This window comes from Aquila chrysaetos, chromosome 8 (genome assembly GCF_900496995.4).
Source record: "Aquila chrysaetos chrysaetos chromosome 8, bAquChr1.4, whole genome shotgun sequence".
Lineage (NCBI taxonomy): Eukaryota > Metazoa > Chordata > Aves > Accipitriformes > Accipitridae > Aquila > Aquila chrysaetos.
The window spans coordinates 7,702,216-7,725,344 of NC_044011.1; the positions used below are offsets into that span (position 1 = coordinate 7,702,216).

Genomic DNA, 23,129 nt, shown 5'->3' on the forward strand with positions numbered 1-23,129 from the left:
TTCCAAGAAAAGCAGCTCATAAGCATTTCACTGACTTCACATTAATTTGTCCTCAGGAAGGACAGATTTCACATTTTTAATAGGAAAATTAACTATTTGCTATTTTATTATTCTTATCATTGCTTACATTAACTGAATTTAACTATTTTAAATTACCTTGGCTTCAAAGAACTTTGCATCTCTGCAAGTTAGTATACAATTATATATTCCATAGATGTTTTCTTTAATTATGAAATCCCATAGACTATGGACTGTTGGAAGTTAATACATGGTTAAGAGTAACAAAGAAACATCAAGTTCTCAGACCAGTGGAGTTATGCCAACAGGAACTTTGGCCCACAATATTTGGAAAATCCTTGCAGTGAGAATGTTGTTCCTATAATTTCTATTTCCTAACAGGAATATCACCTTTTGTGCACTATATATATGAAGATGATTGTTGCACAAAACATCATCTTTCCACTCTTCTAGCTGACAGCAAAAATATCAGTAACCTCAGAGTGGTAATCCCAGTTATAATGTTGCCTCTTGCTAGACAGGGATAAGCTACATTACATTCCTGCCTGTGATATTCCTGTGTAAAGAAGTACCTATTTATATGTTCTAAAATGTAAAAATTTAATTAGCTGTCACTTGTAAAAGACTTTGAAGATGGTAAGCGCTGTAAATACCACATAATATTGCTGTAATAACCAAGTATAAGGTCTCAAGCGTCAACCCTCAAATTGCCCCAGAACTGTTGCAGTGAGAGTCAAAGATCTGAGCTTTCGTTATGAAAACCCCTGCATTATAGCACATGAATCAGAGCTGAGATTTCCTGTAGTTTTCATTTAGGCTTATCATGACCATCAGCCTTTTTCTTAAAACCAGCCCAAAGCTCTATTCAAAGCCTGGCTCAAACCTCCTTTCATGGGGTATGAAATAGTGGTATCTACTCAAAATCTTCTATCAGTCTTGGTTCCTAGGTTTTCTGGCAAGCACGTGCCGACTTTCACAAGCTGTAAAAATATTACACTCTGGTTATTCAGCTCCAACTGGAACATCCACCTGCCTCCAGTATATGTTAGTCGTGTTCTGAAACAAATGATCTTTGGATACCAGACTTTTCACACCTTTGATGTTAGCTTTAATTCAGATTTCAGAGGAACTAATTTCTTTGAAATATTGGAGACTGCGAGTTAGTCTGATCTTGAGAGCAATGCAGGCTGGTGCTGCCCTGGAAAGTCTCAGAGAAGCACTGAGAGTTTGGGTTTCTTTGGAAGTTCACACTTCACTGGTTGTACTGGCATGAAAACCCGTGTACTTCATGCATGTGCTGATGCCCAGGGTAAAATTTTACATTCTACATGCTACTACTGTTGCCTAATTCAATTTGATATCTCATGCCAGACATTGATTTGGAAGGTTTGTCTTGGCATGGTGGCTGGGGTGGGGAGATGGCCTGCCTCAATTCTGCTTCGTGCTATTATGGAAAGTGGCCTGAGAATCAAATCTTGTCATTTCAAAATGGGTGTGATTGGAAGTGTGAATCCCTTTATGCTTCCAGAGTGATAGAAAAGCTCTGGCAGACTGGCAGCATATTTTGCAGCCCCTGACTCTTGACTGGTTGGGTCAGCCAGAGGGGAAGAGCATCGCAAGAGTGTTTAATACTGGTTCATATGGCCGGTGGAATGAAACAAGAACCCTTTTTATTTTGGTTTTTTTTCCGTCATGACATAGGCGCCGTACAAACTTACCCTGTTAGTGAGAACGTACCTAGACAGAAAGCACTGTAATAATTCCCGTTTCATGGTGATAATGCAGTCATTGTGTTTAAACGAAGCTGTCAGAAAGATATTACCAAGGAGGGGGCACAGATACATACAGTCATTTTGCACTCTGTCTATGAATGAGTTCTCCTGCCTGGAAGCAGGTTTATGTCAAAGTTGTGAATCCAGTAACTTTTCAGTCCAGTAATTTGTTGTATCTCAGAAAGTTTCTTTAACCTGGAGGTTGAAACAGCTTTCTGTGGATTCCTAACCTCAGCTCTGAGTGCACCGAAGGTGTGGTTTCCGACATCAGTGGTTCACCTCTATGGGTATAGTTTCATATATCACTTTTTCTCAGGGATTCCCTGAGGTGGAGTTGCTTTTTCTGGCCACTTGTTTCCTAAGTCCACTGCTGTGGACCCACATTTCATTTGTGCTGACTCAGCTCCTCACAGGGAGCAGGAGACTGAGGCAATCCGGGTTATAAATGGTGATTTAAACAAAGATCAAACCAAAATCATTCTGATGATCCAACTTAGATTTCAGTCCATAAATGTTTTTACTGTTATAAGTGATGGGGCAGCATGCTGTAACCGGCAGGGATGTCTTGGGCTGGCTTTACTGCTGAGAAAAAGTATGTAAAATCGCACCTGAAGTATCTAAATTTCCTCCTCTGCAACTAAGATTATAACATTTGCTAACCCCAGTGAAGCATACTGAAGTAAATTACTTAAGATTTATGAAGCCTTTGAAAATCCTGTAAAGTTAGATGCTCTAGTGGGACAAATCATTATGACTCTCACAGGGAGAAAGATAACCATTATGCAAGATTGGTGTTTACAAGTGAGTCTAATTCAGACATGAAATGATTCTGGATTTATCAAGACTAGGAAAATGATTTAGGTTTCATAGCTATCAGTTAATTAACATGATTTAAACATAATTTTGCACTTAACAGAGGTGTTTTAACATTTAATTAGTATGATGGGCATATCAGTTGGTGGTGATGAAAATTTAATATAGAACACCAAATAATCAGTAGATCTTCCACAGTGTTCGATAAAGAGATTGGCAGTGAATTATGAAAAAACAGTTATTTTTAAATAGAGATGACCTAGCACTTACATTTTAGAGCTGGATCACAGCTTTTCTGAAGTTCAGGAGTGTTCAGATTTGAATTACTGTCATTCCTTCTTTTAAAACAAACATTGTTTTCTCTTAATTAATCCCTCTTGGAAAATCACTGTTGTATATATGCCATTGTAAGAAGTACCCAGTGATGCAAGAGGTCTGGTGTGATTCATCCATGTATTTGCAAGGAGAGTGCCGATCAATACACTGAGATAAACAAATAGCCCATGTCATTTTACCAAAAGACAAGCTTCTCCACCGACTTTGCAGTGAGGTCTGACTTGCTGTGCTTATTTCTGATTCCTGTCAAAGCTGAGGCGGCTTTGTAATGAGATAGATAATTAACTGCAGTCTCAGTTTTGTTTATTCCTGAGCAGGTAATTTGTTTTTACCACATTCTGGCTTCAGATCCTCTCTTGAGTTGACCATAGATTTATACAGGGAATGTCCCCACAAGGAAATACATTCTCACGTATTTGCAGGACCTCAAGCAGTACTCAGTCTTCCACACCTTTGCCCTTCACACTGATGGGTGGTGCTGATGGTGTAGGTAGGTGAGTCAGATATAAGGTCCACTGGGGATGTATCTTCTTTATTCTAGTGAAACTGGGTGCTTACACACTCATACAAGGAGATGGCTTTCTAAAGCAGGTTTAGCTTTGTAACCTTGCCATGGTAAATCACATGTTGCACTGCAAGAAATGTGAGGGGACAGAAAAAAGAACAAATAAAAGGTGAGCAAATTTGGGTACTACAGGTTCTATAATACTCAGGCAGCTACCTAGCTATCCAGGAAAGGTTTGCAGTGCAACTCTCACTTGCTTATGAAAATACCTGGGACAAAACATAACTGGGGCAAAAGATCTCTTTAAAGCTTTTCAGAATTTTAAGTGAACTGCAACACTTCTCTGTTTGGCAGGCTGTTTCTCTCACTGAGCAGTGGCGTAGGTACCAGAAACTGCTCTCTAGTTATTTCATTCCAAAGGTAGAATAATTCAGGGCTTTTTTATCTCCAGCTGTTCCTTCCCTGGGTTTGCCATGTCAGGGGAAGGAGTGGGCAGAAAATATCCATGAAGGGTAGTTAAAACACTCCTAGCTATTTTGTTCACCTGAGGATGAGTCAGCCAGCATCTTCCCTGGAATAGGTCCCAGCTCCTAAAGCTACTGCAGAAAGATCCTTATGAAGCTGCAAACCACCACTACTGGAGCATCGTGCTTTTACACCTGCTTCAGGTCCTGTCTTCTCTACATTCTCCTGACCCACACAACATACCACATTACCCAGAAAGCACTTTAGGCTTTGTAATTTCTGTAGTCAAGGTGTGCACTTTAGGCTTTGTAATTTCTGTAGTCAAGGTGTGCTGTGAAGGACAGATACAGCATCTGGCAGCTTTTTCCCACTCCTTGGAGAACCTCTGCTAAGCCAAAGTGGTGCCCTGCCTTGAGCCATCCGTCTTTCTCCTAGCCTCCGCCATCCTGTGCCTTCTCTCTCTGGGTGGACTCCTGGCACAGAATGAACAAGCACTGTGAAAAAAAACCTCTGTATCCAAGAGGAGAGATCCTTGCAAACAATACCCCTGTACTGTTCAGATCCAGAGGAAAGGGATAGAGAAGGCACACCAAAGCCTTGATATGGAGGTGGATTATATTCACGTGTGTCTGCCGGTTTAGCAGGATCTGCTGTTGAGCGGCAGGGGTGATTTTGTCTGTTGCAGGTGCCGTGCTATTACTTTCTGATCTTTTGTGCAGCTCACGAGGCCACTTTCTTCCTTCTCCTACAGATTCCCCGGGTGTTCCTCCAAGTGCCAATGCTCATCATCTTTTCAGAGGGTTCAGCTTCGTTGCTTCTAACTTGGTGCAGGAGCCAGCACAGCAAGAGGTCCACAAAATCACCGTCCATCCAATTGTACAGGTACTGATGCTGATGTTACACTTCACATCTGGTGGGCAGATACATATGCGCATAGTGTATTTAAACTGCCTCGGCATTCTCACTGGTGTTTCACAGCTACCTGGTGTAGGTAGGAGGTGTTTACATGCAGCATGTAGGAGGTGGAAAATAAGATTTTTTTCCCAAAGGCTTTTACCTTTAAGTTCACATTCTCCACAGCCTTTACAAAGGAAATAGGAATCGCATCTTACAACAACTGAAATGAAAAGTACTTCTGAATACCTGAAACACTATTCCAGTTGTGCATGCAGGACAGGTAACGAAGTGTTGTTTCTGCAGTGAATGCATGTCATTCTCAACAGTTTTATCTTGGATTATATGATACAGTCTGTGTTGGCAAAGGGGCTCAATGAACTACTGCTGTAGGCTCCCACAGATACGGAACCCAAGCTCCTGGGTGTGAGAGGCCACCGTGTTCCTGCTGCTATTGCACAAGAGCCTGGGTGTACTCACAACCCAGAGCGGCTTGACGGGGGAATGACACTTGCCAGACACTTCGTTCTTTGCTGCCATTCCCCTACAACATGCTCTCTAGTTACTGTCATTTAAACCAGAAATAAATTGCTACAAATGGCTCAATACAGCAGAGGAACAGTGAATTGGGAGAAAGAACTGGGCTGCTCAAAGGTACAGTAAATTTTCCCACAAGGAAAAAGTTCCTCTCCTACCCACAGCCAGAGGTATACATGCCTCAAGGGGAGACTCCCTGCCTGTGGTTTTCATTGTTTTCATCCCTATTTTAATAATTTACAGTGGAATATGTCATATTCTTAAAGATTCTCTTAATGCAACAGGAAGTGAAATGTTACCCAAGCAATTACATCCCAGAAATTTTTTATATATATTCCTGTGGTTTGCTTTGTAAAAATGTATTGAATGTTAACACAGGTATGTCTTATAATTTAGAAGGTTCTGTGTGGACTTTGTTAGTGACGTTAACATTTTTAGACAGAGGATCCTAGAGGATTTTTAGAGCTGCTGGTCATTTCTTGAGGCCTGGGATGGAATTTGCAGCAAGGTCTCAGATTTGGGTTTCACCATCTAACCAATCCACCTGCCCAGACATTTTCCAAAGGGCACATGAATCAATGATGCCGTAGTTCATTCTATACCCTTCAATAAATAAGATTAGAAATTTTAAAGTATTTTCCTACTATTTTCACTAGTAGTATATTTTTTTTAAATTAGGTTGGCTTAAAATAGTAACTTTTCTCTCACACAGAAATCATAATTAAATGTATCCTGGACAAGACATCCAGTGGTCTAGAGGCACACCACATACGTGGGGTATCTGTTTTGAAAACTGTGAAGCTATTAGTAGTTTATGAGTTATCTGGCCCCTCAGTAATTAGGAATAAGTTTCTATTGTCAAGATATGTGGGTTTGCCAGGGGATTTGGGCCCACAGTTTCCTGTGACTTTCTTATAGAAGGTGATTGTCTGCATTCCATAAATAGTTTAGAAAATCACTGCTATTTTGCCACTACTTCTACATGGACAACTCCGTCTTCCAGACTGGAAAAAGGTAAAAAAGGGAGGGGACACACTTGCTTAAGTAAAGAGCTTCAGGTTTTTTTGATTGGACTTAGAAAAACTGCTAAGGACAAGAGAGCTCTGTGGAGTTTATTAAGACGAGGCTAGTCCTTGCTTTTACATAGCCATGTCCTGATTACCTTGTTTCTTTTGTCTTTCCCTATAGCAGTTACATGGGAACAACATTCACTTTACAGATGGATACGAGATCAAGGAGGACATCGGAATTGGCTCCTATTCAGTGTGCAAGAGATGTGTTCATAAAGCTACAGAAACAGAGTTTGCAGTGAAGGTAAGAAAGCCTTCTGGTAGATGCCAGAAATGTGGTTGAGACTGCTCTGCCAGCCCGGGCAGCACTGCGGTCAGTGGGTATTTTGTTGGCTTATTGCTTGTTGGCGGGTGTTGCTTGGGTTTTTTCTCTTTTGGAAGATGACAGGTTTCATGATAAGCCTTACATTATTTCTCACACCTTAATCTCATCAAGTAAAATTCCTGGATGGGAAAAACCTTTACAGTCTTGCATGGAAATCCTGCTAATCATTTCAGCCATGCTCCCTGCAAACTAGATAAGATTTTTAACAGATCCTACACTGAATCATCATAAATAAACAAAATAACATATAAAATGATTGCAAAGTTGAAATAGCATTTTGTTCTTCTTTCTCAAGTTATTTAGTTCTGACTTTTTTATTGTAATTAGACAGATTTGTCAGTGAAAACCATGATCACCTTCAAAAACTTAGATTTCCTTTTGCCTCCTTGACATTCAACACCAACATGCTACACAAAGGAGCAAAAGGCAATCTTCAGCGGAGATTTAAAAGATTAATTCAGTGGAATTTAGTTGGATATTAAAGACAAGTCAGTGAACTTCAGACTTGGTAAAGCAACACTACATAAAACAGCATCACCACAGCTGCAGAGGCCGGGAAGCTGCTAGGATGTAGGTATGAGGGAACCTTTTCCGATAGGGAAGAATTTCAGTAGAACTGCTTTGGAAGGTCATGCTCAGAGGACTAAGTCGCAATCTCTGTTAAATGCTATTGAATAAACGGTACGCAGCTATTACAGAGGGCAGAACAGACCAATGTATGTGGCAAGTGGTTGTGAGGTTATGGCTCAGAGGAAGAGTTCCAAACATTCAATTTTCTTTAACAAAAAGGTGTAGCAATTAAAGCACTCATATGTTAGAAAAGTATTTCATGTTTTTGTTCTTGTACCAAAAAGAGACAAAATTGGATTAATGAGGAATTAGTATAATGAATGTGAAAAGACACAGACAGTTAAATCAGATCCTTTCATTCTGTGTGTCCTTACGGGAACAGATTGCTTAAATGAGCATAAAACAAAAAGTAGCTCCTTGAAATTACTACATAGAGAAATGTATTTACCAAACTTGCAGTAAATGAGGGATTCTAGCCAATTGCCACTCTACTTTTCTGATTTTAAAATTTTCGAAAAGTTATGTAAACTTAGCTTATGAATGAGATGGTATCTTTGCTATTAAATGAGATGATGAGAGCTTACAAAAGTGATCCAAACTGCAGTCCATGAGATAAATGAGCTGCAGGTAGTCAATAGAATAATATTAAACCTTTTATTCAGTCTTATTTTCTGTTACAAGACTGGTGATAATTCAGTATCCATGAGTGTCCATGAAAGATTTGGTGTCTTCCCATGGTAGCCACAAAAATCTGGAAACCACTAATAACTGACAATCTGTTGATGTCACTGTTCAAATAACGGTTGATTTTTCTAGGCTACACCATAATTAGGAGCATGGACCTACCAGCAGGTCTGCGGGCTGAAATGGAAAAATTAGATTTTTCCAGTGTCCAGGTCATTTTTCAACAGATGGCATTATGTATAGTAGGTATGGGTTCTGTGTAATTAAATTACATCTGTGATGAACAAAATGTATGTTAAATTAAAGTAATAACTTTAATATTTTATTTATATCAAGTGTTGCTGACAGTTTTATCAGTGTAATACAGCCAGTGTGAAACCAAATTAGAAAGACCTCGGTCCCCAAAGATGTCCGAGTGCCTGAATCCAAGAGGGTCCAGCAGCTACTCAGCAGCTGGGGGTTTGGAGTACCTCAGAGGATCCAGAACAAACTCAACACCTGGAGACAGCCAAAACTCCAGAAGAGTTTAACACTTTGATTGCTAGGTTTACACTCTTTCCCATTTTTATTAATATTTTCTCTTTTTATTCCTTTCTTCCTCCACTTCTTGCAACTCTTTTCTTGTCATGCCAATATGTCTTGATTTTGCCGGCCAGTTTAGGCAACATGCACAGCATCTCAGTTTCTGACACAGTGTGAGTCAAATGTGTAGCACAGATTTGGGGTTGGAGACGGTTGGTGGGTTTCTGTTTGTACTGTCTTTCCAGCACATTGAGTGCTGCCTCGTTGATTATTTTTCCTACCAATATATTCATTTTACTTTCCTTTCAATTTTATTTTTATTTCCTGTGAAGATTATATCATTTTGTTATCAAAGTATCTCACTTTCATAAAGATTGCACAATGCCACCCATTTCAAGTAATTAGATAGCACAGGAGTTGCAACTGATATTATCATAATTATAGATCGGTCCCTTTTGACATGCATCCTTTAACTCTCTCTATAAAAATCACTGTAATTAGACTCTTTTGATTTCTTTCAGTAAGTATAATTTTCTCAGTGCTCCCTAATACATAACATTCACAGGAAAAAATATCTGCAGTGATAGTTTGTATGATAGGCAGCAGCCCCATTTGCCTGGCACCACCTCATTAAAAGCTCCCTCTAAGATGAACTGCCGACACGTCAGAGAGCATCATCCCGTTTCCCCGGGGGAAGCTGGTTATAGCAAAGGAATTGAGGAAGTGACGTGGTGGCATCTTTGTGGGAAAACACACATCATGTCACTGGGTAAAGAATCCCCCCACAGAGCCTGCCACTCACCAGGACTTATTTACTATTGCTGCGTAGTGCCACACTGAGACCACAGAGTCCCGAGCCAGAGTAACTTCAGCCAGAGCTACAGCCAGAAAATCCACTCAGAAAAACAAAACCTTTCCTAGCCCAGAAGCAGAATATATTTATTAAAATGCAAAACATCTCGTTCCTTTTCCTTTTGCTGGCCATCTGTGACTAATTGGGGGCCATCTTACAGAGATAATTACATGTCTAGCAGTGCAAAGAAGTTCTTTGCTGGTGTTGTAAAAGCACTTGAACAGATCTGGAATTTCACTGATTTCAGAGTTCAGTGAGACTAGGCACGTCACTCACTGCTGTGCTTTTGGAAGTCTCCCTAGACACCTCTGCACCTGCAGATGTCTAACTGCCTTTGTAAATCCAATCACTGAACCTGCAGAAGAAGAGAATTTTCTTACAACCTATTCCCTCTTCTCCCATGTCATCTGTAAAAATGAAATGCTAATAATAAACTCTAAGTCTATTTTAGATGTGCCCTCAGGCTCCTAAATGCAATATTTAAGAATTCAGGCTTATATCTCCACTTCTGAGAGCATTTCAATACCATGCAATAGAAAACCTTGTAGACAGACAGATTTCCTGCAAACTGAGTCTACCCTGAAACAAGTAGCCACCTACCTGGGTCAGTGCGGGTAGATGTTGGTTTAGCAAGTCCTTGTATCATATTCTACTGTATGTACATACTCTGAGGTACTTTTAAAATTTTACTCTTAGGCTTTCTTTCCATCTCATTCCCAAGTGAAAAAAGTATAAAGTTGTGAAATACAAGTAAGTGTATTGTTCATTCTTCTGAATGCTTTGTAAGACTCTGGTAGAGAGAAGAGAGATGGGGAAAAAAAGAGTGTTTCTCCTCTGACAGACTTCTAACATGTTGCAGATTATTCTGCTGGAATATTGATCATCCTGACTACAGCAGGCATAATAATTTTTAGTAGCAAAGGCAACTGGCATCATCGATCACAGTTACAAGCTTCACAAGGGTATAAATGTAACAGTGAGGTCAGAAGCAAAGGAAAATCAGATGAAACTATTTCAGTCACATCAGTATCTAGAGAAAATAAGTCAATTAAGTAAAAGAATGATGCTAGAGCAGATGGGTGGGATTTCTGTGGATGGAAGAAAGTCTGCAATGGAAGCCTAAACAGATTAAGAGCTCTCGTTTGGAAAACAAAGGAGATGCTACAGTTCAGAGTTCTTGGTGAATCAGATTTTTCAAAGCCTGCCAGAGATTCAATACAATTAGAGTATTCCAAAAGTTTTTCTTTACTTAAAACCATTGCGCTGGTTTCAAACTTGGACCCCTACTTGTAGTGAGGCTTTCAAGCTGGATTTCAGATGTGCTTCTTACTGATGCCAGATTCAGTAATTTTGCAAAGGACCTGATTGCATCCCACTTTTTCTAAAGATTTCTCTATTTAGATTGACTCCTTACCCTCAGGAGAGATACTGGTGGATAATAGCCAAGTAGAAGCTGCTGCTGCTGTGGCCTATTCTACCCCCAGTACAGTAACTGCCCCAAACGTTGCAGAGGCGGGTGGCATAGGTGCCACCTTCAGCAGCTTGATGGCAACTGTTTTCTTCTCCAGGTCAAAAGAGTATCTAATTGGTTACGTCTTACGGATTTTTAGTCCTTCCATGCTGTTAGAGCCAAGGGAACCACTGGGTAAAAGGACAGGGTATACATTTCTCCCTCCCTTGAAGGGGAAAAACATACAGTAGAGATAGTCCTGAATGACAAGTCCAATTTTGCAGATGCCAATATTACAGTGGAATTTGGATCAGGAAACACATGTGAACTGAATGACTTTTTCCTATCTCTGTAATGCACTAACCAACTATTTGGCTCCAAATGTTCTACAGCTGTGAGCAAAGCCAAATTTTGCAGTCTGTCTGCCTCTGGGATACAGGTTACTTTATGCTAGAGTCCTAGTAAATCCTACAGTTCATATATAATTATGGTAATTACGAAGCACCAAAAGTGCATCTATCTTGGCATATTTTGGTATGTGCAGACTGGGGAGAAGGTGCCTTTTAATTAGCTATAAAAGTGCAATACCAGCAAAGAAGTGATGTCAACATGCTATCAAATAAATAGAAGTCAGTAATTTGTGAGAGCTGTTTTTAGCAGGCCTGTGTAATCAGACTTGCTATATACCTTTATTTATTTGCTAATAACAGTGACATAGTCACCAAAAGCTGTATGAACTCCACAGTTGTTTCATAATTTCTTTAAACTTTGTTTTCCTCTTCCATTGATGTTCTCAGTCTTGGTTTGGTTGTGTTTAGGTGGTTGGTGTAAGTAGATACAATATCTTGCTAATCTGAAGACAGGAGGTTACACAGTGGTAATTTGTTGGCTCTACAACATTTTCTCCATAATCTATATTATGTTTATGTCAGGAGTTTAGTGCTGAATGCAGAAAGCGTGAATAACACAAAAAAAAAGGCAGTCTTCTAAGATTGACTGCAGCGTGGTGCGCTCTTTTGCAATTCTTTTATAGAAAATAGGAATCCCAAACCCATGTAGATTTACTGAAACAGGAAGAGGAAAAAAAAAAAGAAGAAAAAAAATCAGTCCAAAGGTCATCAAATCTCCTTCACAGTTAAGGCGTCTGTAGCTCTAGAGACATTTGCTGAGATTTGTTTCTCCTGAACCAGGGAAAGTCACTAAAGTGACTTTCCTCTAAAGTGAAATTTTCAAGGGAGGGTTTGTGTCTATTTTTGTCTGTCTGGGAGGTACCTAGTGTCTGGTGAAACATGGATAAATATGTCAGTATTTTAATAGGCAACTCAATGGAAAGTTTACTGGATAACCTCAGATTTCTTGGCCCTGAGCCTACCAGCTTGTCAACACCAGCAGGTACCCATCCATGGCTCACCCGACCTTCCCTCCCTCTGCCTGCGCCAGAACATGGTGCAGGGGTCAGGCCCCGGGGTATGTGCAAACATCTCCAGGTCAGATGCATGGTAAATGCATCCCCTTTAAATTTAGCTTTGAAATTTAGCAGAAGTTACCGGCTGCTGGAGCAGAGAGTAACAGGGAGCGGGTGGGCTGAATGGGTGTGGATCAGATGCTGAGGTCCTGTCTCAGTTCTCATTCAATCTCTAGTCATGCAGACGCCTCTTGACTCTGCTGGGTGGCTGTCACAGTAAGGTTTGTATGGATGAGAGTACGGTTCTATCTCACCTCACACTCGGGGTGGGGGGGGGCGGAAATGGCATCAGGAAGAATATAATGTGATGTAAAAAGACCTCATTAAAAAGCCTGTTACCCATCTGAAGGGAAATGGGAGTGATAACTGTGCTTGTATAAGCCTCTAACTGTCCTTGCTCTTCCCCAAGATGGCTTATCAAATTATCTATGAAGAGCATATCTCTTGCCTCTGTGAGATCATATTGATGATTCTGAAAGATACTTTCCAATATTTTATTGAGAAAATGTCTCTGACTGCAGTCTCCCCCCCAAAATTTTCATTCCTGTTTGCTTTCGTTCCCTGAATGACATGTAATGAAGCTGTTCAGTATACTCAACTAATTTGTAGGATGGAAATACAATGATTTGAATACCAGCATCAGACAATGCATAAATGTGTTGCTAGTGCAGTTAAACTTTTATTAATAAAATTGAAAAAAATTCTATAGATTTCTGTCTCAGTAACATGCTTGCATATAAGTAAGTGAGTTTTGCCTGTGGTACCTTGAGGGTAGGAAGGCTCTACAGAGAGATCTGGACAGGCTGGATCGATGGGCTGAGGCCAATCGTATGAAGTTCAACAAGGCCAAGTGCCGAGTCCTGCACTTGGGTCACGGCAACCCCATGCAGCGCTACAGGCTTGGGGAAGAGTGGCTGGAAAGCTGCCCGGCAGAAAAGGACCTGGGGGTGTTGGTTGACAGTCAGCTGAATATGAGCCAGCAGGGTGCCCAGGTGGCCAAGAAGGCCAACGGCATCCTGGCCTGTGTCAGAAATAGTGTTGCCAGCAGGAGCAGGGAGGTGATTGTTCCCCTGTACTCGGCACTGGTGAGGCCGCACCTCGAGTAACTGTGTTCAGTTTTGGGCCCCTCACTACAGGAAAGACATTGAGGTGCTGGAGTGTGTCCAGAGAAGGGCAACTGAGTTGGTGAAGGGTCTAGAGCACAAGTCTTATGAGGAGCAGCTGATGGAACTGGGGCTGTTTAGTCTGGAGAAGAGAAGGCTGAGGGGAGACCTTATCGCTCTCTACAACTACCTGAAAGGGGGTTGTAGTGAGGTGGGTGCTGGTCTCTTCTGTCAAGTAACTAGTGATAGGACGAGAGGAAATGGCATCAAGTTGTGGCAGGTGAGGTTTAGATTGGATATTAAGAAAAATTTCTTTACTGAGAGGGTTGTCAAACATTGGAACAGGCTGCCCGGGGAAGTGGTTGAGTCACCGTCCCTGGAGGTATTCAAAAAGCACGTAGACAAGGCACTTCGGGACATGGTTTAGTGGGCATGGTTGATGGTTGGACTCAATGATCTTGAAGGTCTTTTCCAACCTAAATGATTCTATGATTCTATGATTCTACCTGGGTAGGACTACTAAACACTGTGGGACCATGTGCTATTTTGGTGTCCATGGTTTAAGATAGAATATAAACAAATTAGAGAAAATCTATAGCAGAAAATATGCAAGAATTATAAGGCAAGCTCTATTAAGAGAGCTACAAATATATATGATGTGAGACAGACGAGTCCAGTGGGATGCGCTCAAAATCTATAAATATCTCTAAGGTGATATAAATGATGGATGACAACCATTTGGCTGCTAAAGACAGCAAGACAAGACAGAACGTCTTGTAGCTAAAAAAGGGAGTTTCAGAAAAAAAAGTCTGATGGTGAGAGCAGTCGGTAAAACAGACTCTTCAAGGAGATGACCGAGATGTCCTCACACACACGCGCAAAGAAGTTGGATCTGTCATATTAGTGGAAATGTGGCCTTACACAATGCAGGGTCAGAGGTGTAAGACCCCTGCTTACCTTGATAAACTACAAAGAATGCGTACCATGTTGTCCCATGAAATCTGGTTTATAAAGCTGGGATTCAGGAAATCCTGTTGTCCGGACACTTCAGTAAAAGCTGTTTTTCACTGTCTGAAGGATACTTAAGCTGGTAGTGTGGCACCAGATTCAGTAGGCTATAGGGTGCCATGTGGGAGATGCAGGCTTCAGAGCAGATTTAGGCACAAATCTCTGTGCTTCTTTGGGTTTGCATAGGGAGGGCTGTTTTCCAGAGCACTCTGCAAAGAAACCAGCATGAAGAGCCCTAGATTACAACTGGGGTCCCTGGTGGATACAGTAAGAGTGATTACAAACAGCATGGACTGGTGTCCTCTAGATATGATGGAAAGAGAAGATTATTTACAGTAAAATGGATGAAGTAGCAAAGGAGTGGTGGAGAAAGTTGTCTATGAGGATCTTATGTCTGATCTGTGAGAGTATTTTTGAAGGCTTTCTTGGTTTTCCATTTTGAACAACTTCATCAAAGGGGCTGACTTCCCCACTGGACCAGGGCCGCTGTGTACAATATCACTCACCACAGCAGGAGGCAACGTAGCATATTTTATATACCGTCATCATTTTTTAAGATTTGGGTTTAGTCAAATACCTGCAAAACTTCAATGAGTCTCACTTTTCTATTGTTTTGATGTGAGTGCATTCAGATTTCTGCCAGATACTCTTCCCATAGAAACAAGTCAGTTCTCCAAGGAGGCACTGCTCAAATAGGCATGACCCTGCAGCTACAGCTTCCGAAAGGATGGGCCAGTACAGAGTGCTGGGCTCTGCTTGAAGGACTTGGGAGAAGAAGGCAGGGCAGAGAGCCAGGAGTGCCTTGAGCAATTCTACAAGCAGCAAGCCTGTTTGTAGCAGCAACAGCTATTGCTGGCTGGTGACTTTTGGGGTAAATGGGATCAAGGCGTTGCTTCAGTCTTAACAAAATAAACAGAGGAGGCAGATGGAAATACAGAAATGTGTGCAGACCACCTCTTAAACTCAGCTTCCAAGCAGATTGTAGATGTGCAGTGGTTGTACATCCTCTCTGGTGTAGGGATTCCTGCAGCCTCCTTCCCATTTGGTCACAAAGCTCACGGAGCCTCTCTTCTTGGCGTGACTGAGCCTCTGAAGAATGTGAGAGGATGGTATTTCTCACTGCTAACTAGATCTTTTCTGAGACCTCGGATTGGGCAACAATTTCCTTGCAGCTTAGTAATACCATGTTTCTCTTCTCTAGCGTGCTTGCCAAATACCTAAGTATTTTGGACAGAATTTGGTCCTTTGTGGCTCTGTTTCTCTTTTGGGGCCATTTAAACCGTGTTTCTTGTATTTGTCTTCAATATTGCTGTAATAATTTTCCCCTTTTATAAGGTCTGAATATGATATACTGGTTTCCATCCCTGAAGCTTTTTGTAAAAGAAGGTGGGAGTAGCACTGCAGTCATTTTACGGACTGAAAACTCATCAGTCTGATCCAAGGATATGTGCCAGGCCTCAGCAGAGCACACTAAAACGCAGTGCAGAGCCTTTCCCACCAAGCCATTCTGCCTCCAAAACTGCAGACTTCTCTTTAAAATGAGGTTTTCTGTTTCACAGGTGCTATTGGAACAGAAGTTGTTAATGTTTCTGCGTTGCTTAGAAAATGCGTGCTACTGTATAAATGCTAATTAATAAGTACTACAGTTGCAGCAAGTTGACAGCTTAGGAGTGCTAAGTCGGCAAACACTGGCAGCGAGTGGGCATGCTCTGTGTGCAGAAACTTTAATGTCTCACCCACACAGCTTGATCTGATGGCCGGTGCTTATTTCAGAAAAGTATTGCTAATTAGGGCAGTTTCTTTTAATACTCATTTCACTATTTTTCTGAAAGATTTAAGCATGGATGGGGGGAATGACTCTCTGGAGCTAATCAAAACTAATAGCAGAGCAAATAGTCCCTCAGAAACTATGAGGCTTGGAATAGTTCTCCTTGGAGACATTTTAAATGTAAAATTATACCATGTCCTTTTAAATAATGTTAGCCTTTCTGCAGTGATTTTCATCCAGCTTGAGTAGTTTGACATCAAAAAAGGAACCAAATTAAAACAGATGCTTGGCATGAATAGGGCTTATTTTTAGAAGGAAATATTACTGGAATGGAAACCTGTACATTTTCCAGCAGCACAGAACTGCAGAACTCTATCTCTGTGACACTTTCATTGGAGTTAGTATTGTAGATGAAACTGTCAGGTTAAAATCTCTGTGTGTATTGTTACACCTCCTTTCTTCAGAAGGTACGCGAATCCCACCTATAGTTAGTTCCACCAGTGGTGCCCTGAATTTTCAAATATATCATAGATATGGTGTAGACATAATGTGCAAAGGGACACAAAATTAATTCTCCCTTTGCTCATCCCTCCTCTCCTAGGAAAGGAAAGGATTTCTACAGGGAGTATCGCATCACACCGTGCTATATAGATCTCTTCTTAAATGTGATTAACCCATGCTTACATTCCAAACAAGCTTTCAGAAAAAACTCCGACGTATGTAATAGAAAATAAAGCAGCAGACGTGACTAGGCAGAGCTTTTGCATCCTGTTCCACTTAAGGGGAAAAAGCAAGTCAGAGCCAAGCAAATGGTTTAGTGCAGTCTTGTTTGTTCATTAAAGATGCACAAAGTCCTTTCTCCCCAGCACAGGAAGACCCAACAACAGACAGCAGTTTCCTCGCTGCTAGCTCCAGCTTAGCCTGGCCAGAGCCCCATCCTTTCTCCTCAGGCCTGCGTCACTGCTCTTCCCATCAGTGCAGCTCATGTTTCTTTTCTGTCTTCTTTCTCACTCGGTTGCTTTTCTCTCACCCTTTCTTTTAGGCTGTTCATTTTCCAGACAGCAAAGGCAGTTAAATTGTCACCTCCTACCTCTTGCCTTTTTCCAATCTCACAACTGTAGTGATGGAGAAACTCCAAGTGAGAAACACAGCCGTCCTCCTGGCGCAAGGTCACCGGGGTTAATTTCAGCTGTTTGAAAAGGCAGTTTGTATTAACAGGGCTAATTCTGCCCAAAGCGGATTAGGGAGTGCTCACACATAGCATTTCTTTGGCAGGGCTGTGAAGGCTGTAAGTCCCAGCTGGTGGGTGGTATCAAACAGCTGAGGACTGTAACATCTGCTAATGGCATAACAAGATCCAGAAGAAGAAATTTATCTACACAGTTGGAGGCACGCAAATACCTTCACAAAACTGCAATGAGCAAATATATACTGGCTGTATAGTTGCTGTACCAGTTTCAGCAAGGCTAAACCCACACAGAACTGTATGGATACTCTCTTTTATACTCATCAGGCCACTCTGGCAAGGCTGAAGACATTGAAAACCCATTAGTAAGGGAGAATCGGGTGATTTTTTTTTGATGCAAAAGACTTGTAAAAACTGGCCAGACACGTTAATTAGGATTCTGAAAATATTCTCTCCTGATCCTTTCTTCCTCGACAGAGAAAGAGTTCAGTATTGTCCTTTGATGGAGCTCAACTAATTTTAAAATACCATGAGGTTCTTACCCTGAATTCCACTGAAGAAAATGCACCTTTTCTTTCAGCTAGTCAGTGCAATACACAAAGGATGAGATAGTCAAAGAACAAACAAGTCCCCTAATAGAACAAAGGACACTATTGCGTGTGCTGAGCCCATCTTACTCTGGATTGTTTCACCCACTGTTTAATACAGATGAGTTTCTAAGCAATCCCTCGGTGTCCAATACATAGAGAAAAGTCTGTTTGTTGTATGGCTCAGTTTCTTATTTTTCTGAAGGACAATAGAAGACCCCTGTGCTTCATAGCTCTTCTCTGCCAAAGTACAACAGAGCTCTTGTTACATTTTCAGTTAAGTTATTCATACATTATGATGGCTTTCTGAGTTGGTGTTCTTCACCACACATCTACAGAGAGAAGTAGAAAAGTGGCATCATTACATATTACTCAAAACCTCAGGACTAGTAGCAGAGAAAATCTTCCCTTAACTCTGTAACAGAGAGTGGGTTTGTATACATTTTAGTTGAGTTCAAATGAGAATGAATTTCCTAAAGACAAGGCATCATTCCTTGCACAGGAAGAGCTGCAGGAGGTTCACGGGCTGTCACAGAGGCGAATAGAGAAGAGTCTGTCTTCTCGTAAAACACAATGTCTCGGAGGAAACAGAGTGACCAGGATGGCAAATGCTCTTTGTTACCACAAGAAATAATTAGAAGTTACGTAGTTTTGCTCAGCTTTTAATCAGGGTTTAAGAGTGTCATTGCTTATCTGAAATTCAGACAGACATATCTAGCTTGCCAGCATCCAACAGTAGAGCTTGGAAGCTATTAAATAGCAAAAAAATTAACTGATTAATAATAATATTAATTCTGAACAAGGGCAGACAGTGTGTCACATGCTGTGGCCATGTGTGGTCTCATGTAGGAAGTCTGATGAGAGTAGGGCAGTTCCTGTATCCAAATCTGTAACATTAAATGCTTTTTTTTCTTTCTAGCATTGCAGCTTCCAGTATACAGGTCGGAAACAATCCAGAGCCTTTGGTCCTCATTGGAGCAGGGTAGCCAACAACAGGCTATCCTTGTGGGGTCTCTCTGGGCAGCCTGAAAGCACAGCTCTGAGAGAACTTGTATTAAAATTAATTTGCAGACCATACCTAACTGCTACATTGGTTGGGTGTGAAGGGCCAGATACGCTGTTGTCTGGTCTGCACGATCTGCACTGGCTGAATTCAGTGGACAAAGCTAAAACCTCTCCATACGCAGAGGTGGGCTGACAGTAGAGCTGATCTTTAAAAATTAGAGAGAATTGAACTCCAAAGCAGGAGCAGGAGGAAGAAGCAGTAGCGCAGAAATGGAAAGCCAAGTGCCTGGTATGGGTGCCTGCTCTGGTAGTGCTTCACTGCCGATCAAAGCCCACTGGAAGGAATCTCCGTGTCCGTGCCCTGGGAGAGCCCTGGGTGGCACCGGTGCTTCCAGGAGGCAGAGTACAGCTGCGGTTAGACTTTGTAACACCTCCCTCACCTTCACTGGGAATCGCCAAGTCTGACTTGGCGAACGCTTTTCAAATTACGGTCGAGGCTGCTCCATATACGTCGGCATCGACCCGCTCCAGGAAGGGGGAGGTGTGTGTAGATAAGCACGTAGGATTGTGGACGAGGTGTTCGCGGTGATTTTGGACTCTCTGCCCAGCAGCCTGGGTGTTGCTGTCTGGAGAAGAGAGTGGTTACTGCACAAGTATGGCAGAAGCCACGTGCCCGGCGGGCGCGCGTGGGGAGAGCGTGGGGAGAGCGTGGGGAGGGGGCCGTGCTGGGGCTGCCCCCGTCCTGCCTCTCTCTGCTGTGCCTGCACAAGGTGCTCGCACCGTGCTTTCCCTCGACGTTACGCACAGCAACACTCGCACTGAAAAATCAGAAAGTACAGCTGCACAAAAAGCACTTATTTAACACCTGCCTTTTCACTTAAATAATTTAATGCATTTAATCTGATACTTTCTGAGAATCTCAGAACTACTTATGAATATCACTGGAAGCCCGTGACGCGTCTTCCTTAGCCCCTCTGTTCGATAAGGAGCGCTGGGCCTGCGTTTTACCACGGCTCATTTTGGCACTAAGCTGGGCCAAGATTTGCAGGTGTTCTGGCAATGCAGCACCTCATGTCATGATGCAGACGCCTCTGGGTGTAAAAAAGGAAGGAGGCAGCACCCGCTGGCCGAACCACCCTGATTTGGCAGCTTCCCTCTCTGGAAAGTCTGGCATGGGTTTAACAACACACCGAAACTTTCTGAAGAGGAAAACGAGAAGAATCGGGTATCACGGCAGAGCTATGGGGCATATTTAAGGAGCTGCTGTGGCCATTGCAGCATGTGAATAAAGAAACTCTGCACCCTGCAGCCGGTCTGAACTGAAGAGAGATTTCTGTTCAAGCTGCAGCAGCCACCTCGTTTGCTGCTTCATCAGTCGCGGGCCAAGTGCAAGTCACAGGCATGCTGAAGAGAGGCACAGTCACGGTGACAGTCTCTTGCTGTGGAGGAAAAAAATTGTTCTGGTCTGTCCAGCTGGACTGCCCAGGGACTGAGAGGAATTGGGCAGGTCCCTTCACAGCTCTGACAACGATTTGTTGGGTGGTTTTCGGCAGCTTGTCCATTTAATCACTGTATTGCAGCTTGTGGACATATTAAAGCAAAAAGCATGCATATTTAGCAGGACTGTCTTGAGATTTAGATTTATGTAGCATGTTGTGAATTAGAAGCATTATATATCATCTACTGCTGTTGCTACTAAATCAGTAGCAGACTGCTTCAGGTTATGTTGTTTTGAGTTTCGTGTCAATAGCTGAGACTATTTTTGGTTTGGATTTTTTTTAGGCCATATATATACATTTATAGTCCTGCATTATTAATAGTTGCTTAAAATTTTCCACAGCTCTGGATATTTCCTTTCACAGGAAAACAGAACAGAAAAGGAATCTGGAATATATTGCTTGCTACAGTACCATAGCGATAGCAGTACTTCGCGGAGTGGTAGCAGTACTTCCTGCAGTAAATTCTGCTGGTTTGTACAAGGCAGGCAGAGCCTAACAGGTGCACATGTGTGTAACTCCATTAACTTGACAGGAGCGATATTAGTTTAGCCAAGGAAGTGGCCCTGAGGATCTCTTTATATGTTAGAGTTATTGCTTGAGTGGGACACATTCAGTCACTGCGGTTGTATTTATGAGGAGTCATTCAGGCAGGGTTTCATTGGCTTTTTGAGAATGTCTCAACTAAACTGGGAGAACAACATTTTTCAAAGGAGGAATTGCTAGTAGAATTTTTTCCACTCACCTGTTTTTGAGGTTTTTTCCTTCATTTACTCAAATGTGGACAACAGCCATTTACCTGCATCGGCTCCCTCTTGCACTTTCACTTGTCACACTGCTATTAATTCAGAATCAAATCACTGATACGGCTTCAAATGCATACTTCAACCATGGACAACTACTGACCATCATTATCACTGTAAATGCATGCCAGTCATGATGACTATGAAACCTCTGATATTTATTCGAGTATGTACTATTATAACTGATGCATAAAATTCTAGACAAATACTTAAGTGTGTATTGCCATAATTAAGCCATTAAAAATGCATGCAAAAGCAGCCAGGCATTTATTCTCATTAACAAAAGAGATTTTTTAAAAGTTGTTTCCCTGCAAGCACCATTGTTTTAAATCTGTGCTCTGTGCCTAGTTCTTAGAGAGAGCTAACCACATTTCAGGTTGGAAGCCTTGAAATCCAAGCCAGTAATGGAATTCTGATTTTCTGAAAATGCCACCCATTCCTCTTTGGTAAACCTGTTATTCAGAAGTACTGCTACTGTTTTCTAGCAATAAGAAATTGTGCCAAAGAACTGTACTCCTAATGAGTTTCTAGTAGAATGAGTCTTTCGCCATTCCCTGTGCAGTTGCATTTGAGATTCCAAAACACAGAGATCTCCCCTGGATTATTTTATAGCTATTTTTTGTTTCATATTTATCATTTAAATCTGCAAAGTGAGAAGTATTAATCAGTGCTCTCAACTGGGCAAATGATCGAAGCTCTTTGATTGACATCCCAAATACAGGTAATAGGAGCATCAATGAGAAGCCGGTGCCATCCTAGCAGCAGGCTTTCCCTGCAGTGATGCTCTCTAAGCAGCAGGTGTCATGTTTTTCTGAGCTGCTGCTATAGAACTAAAAAGGTTTCATGTCTCACTATACTCTCTGATAAGGCAAAAGACGCTGAATACAGAAAAGTGATATATAGAGCAGATTTCTTTCTAGCTTAGGAATGAGCAGAGTTTGGTTACATGGCCAAATGCAATCTCTGGCCACTCTCTTGTTCATTACAACAGTATGGCCCAAGAGTCAAGCAATTACCAACAGCTTCAACTCAGATCTCCCCTGACAGTAAATGTCTATACATTTGCATTTCTGACAAACCCACCTGATAAGTAATTTCTATTAATTTATCAGCAGATAGACAAGCATATGCCAATATTATGAACGTATCCATTTTTTATGTCAAAGAGGTCATTTTAAAACTACTGTTATTTTAAAACTCTCCAGGTTGTTTGATTTCTAAACGACACTTCTTGTAACTGCCATTATTTACGGGCAAACCATAGGCATCAAAAAGAGGGCCTATGCCTTCAGAATCTCAACTAATTATTGCTCTATCTGGCTTTGGTGTATAGCCAGCGTGGCTCTCATTTGCACAGTTTGAGCTGTCCTCTGCTAGAACAATGATTAATAGAACAATTTAAAATACTAATTTGTTTAAAGTGTAGAAATTGCTTGTTTTGTGCTTAGTGCTACTAGCTGGTATCTTACTACACTGTGCTTCATTTATTCCAGATAATTGATAAGAGCAAGAGAGACCCCTCTGAAGAAATTGAGATCCTCTTGCGATATGGGCAGCATCCAAACATCATCACTCTTAAAGATGTGAGTAGTCTTTGAGCACTTCAGCATTAAATGATTTTCACCTTATGGTCAGGCTCACCTACCAGTCCATGTCTGGAAAATTCTTCAGTTGAAGGTCAGAGCTAAAACCAGACCCACTGAAAGCAACGAGAAAACATGATTTAACAAATTACTGGATAGCAGTTGGAAAAAATCAACGAGAAAAACATGATTTAACAAATTACTGGATAGCAGTTGGAAAGACTGGTCAGGTTGTACATTCTCCAGTTAGCATCTAACCAACTGTCAATAAAACCGAAGGGGCACAGTACTGGAGAACAACAAAATGTGTT

The 23,129-nt window shown here is 41.6% G+C and overlaps 1 protein-coding gene across 5 annotated transcripts in view; it reads left to right on the plus strand.

The window, feature by feature from the left end:
* The window catches only part of RPS6KA2 (ribosomal protein S6 kinase A2), a 318,108-nt gene that overhangs the window by 276,153 nt on the left and 18,826 nt on the right, over positions 1-23,129 (plus strand). For all 5 annotated transcript variants that reach the window (XR_005933002.1, XM_030022665.2, XM_030022667.1 and 2 more), the window contains 3 exons: positions 4,661-4,791; positions 6,529-6,654; positions 22,729-22,818. Coding sequence is in view for 4 of the 5 variants with exons in the window: in XM_030022665.2 (XP_029878525.1) it covers positions 4,661-4,791; positions 6,529-6,654; positions 22,729-22,818 (347 nt within the window). In the remaining variant the exon portion in view is untranslated. The remainder of the gene's footprint in view (positions 1-4,660; positions 4,792-6,528; positions 6,655-22,728; positions 22,819-23,129) is intronic.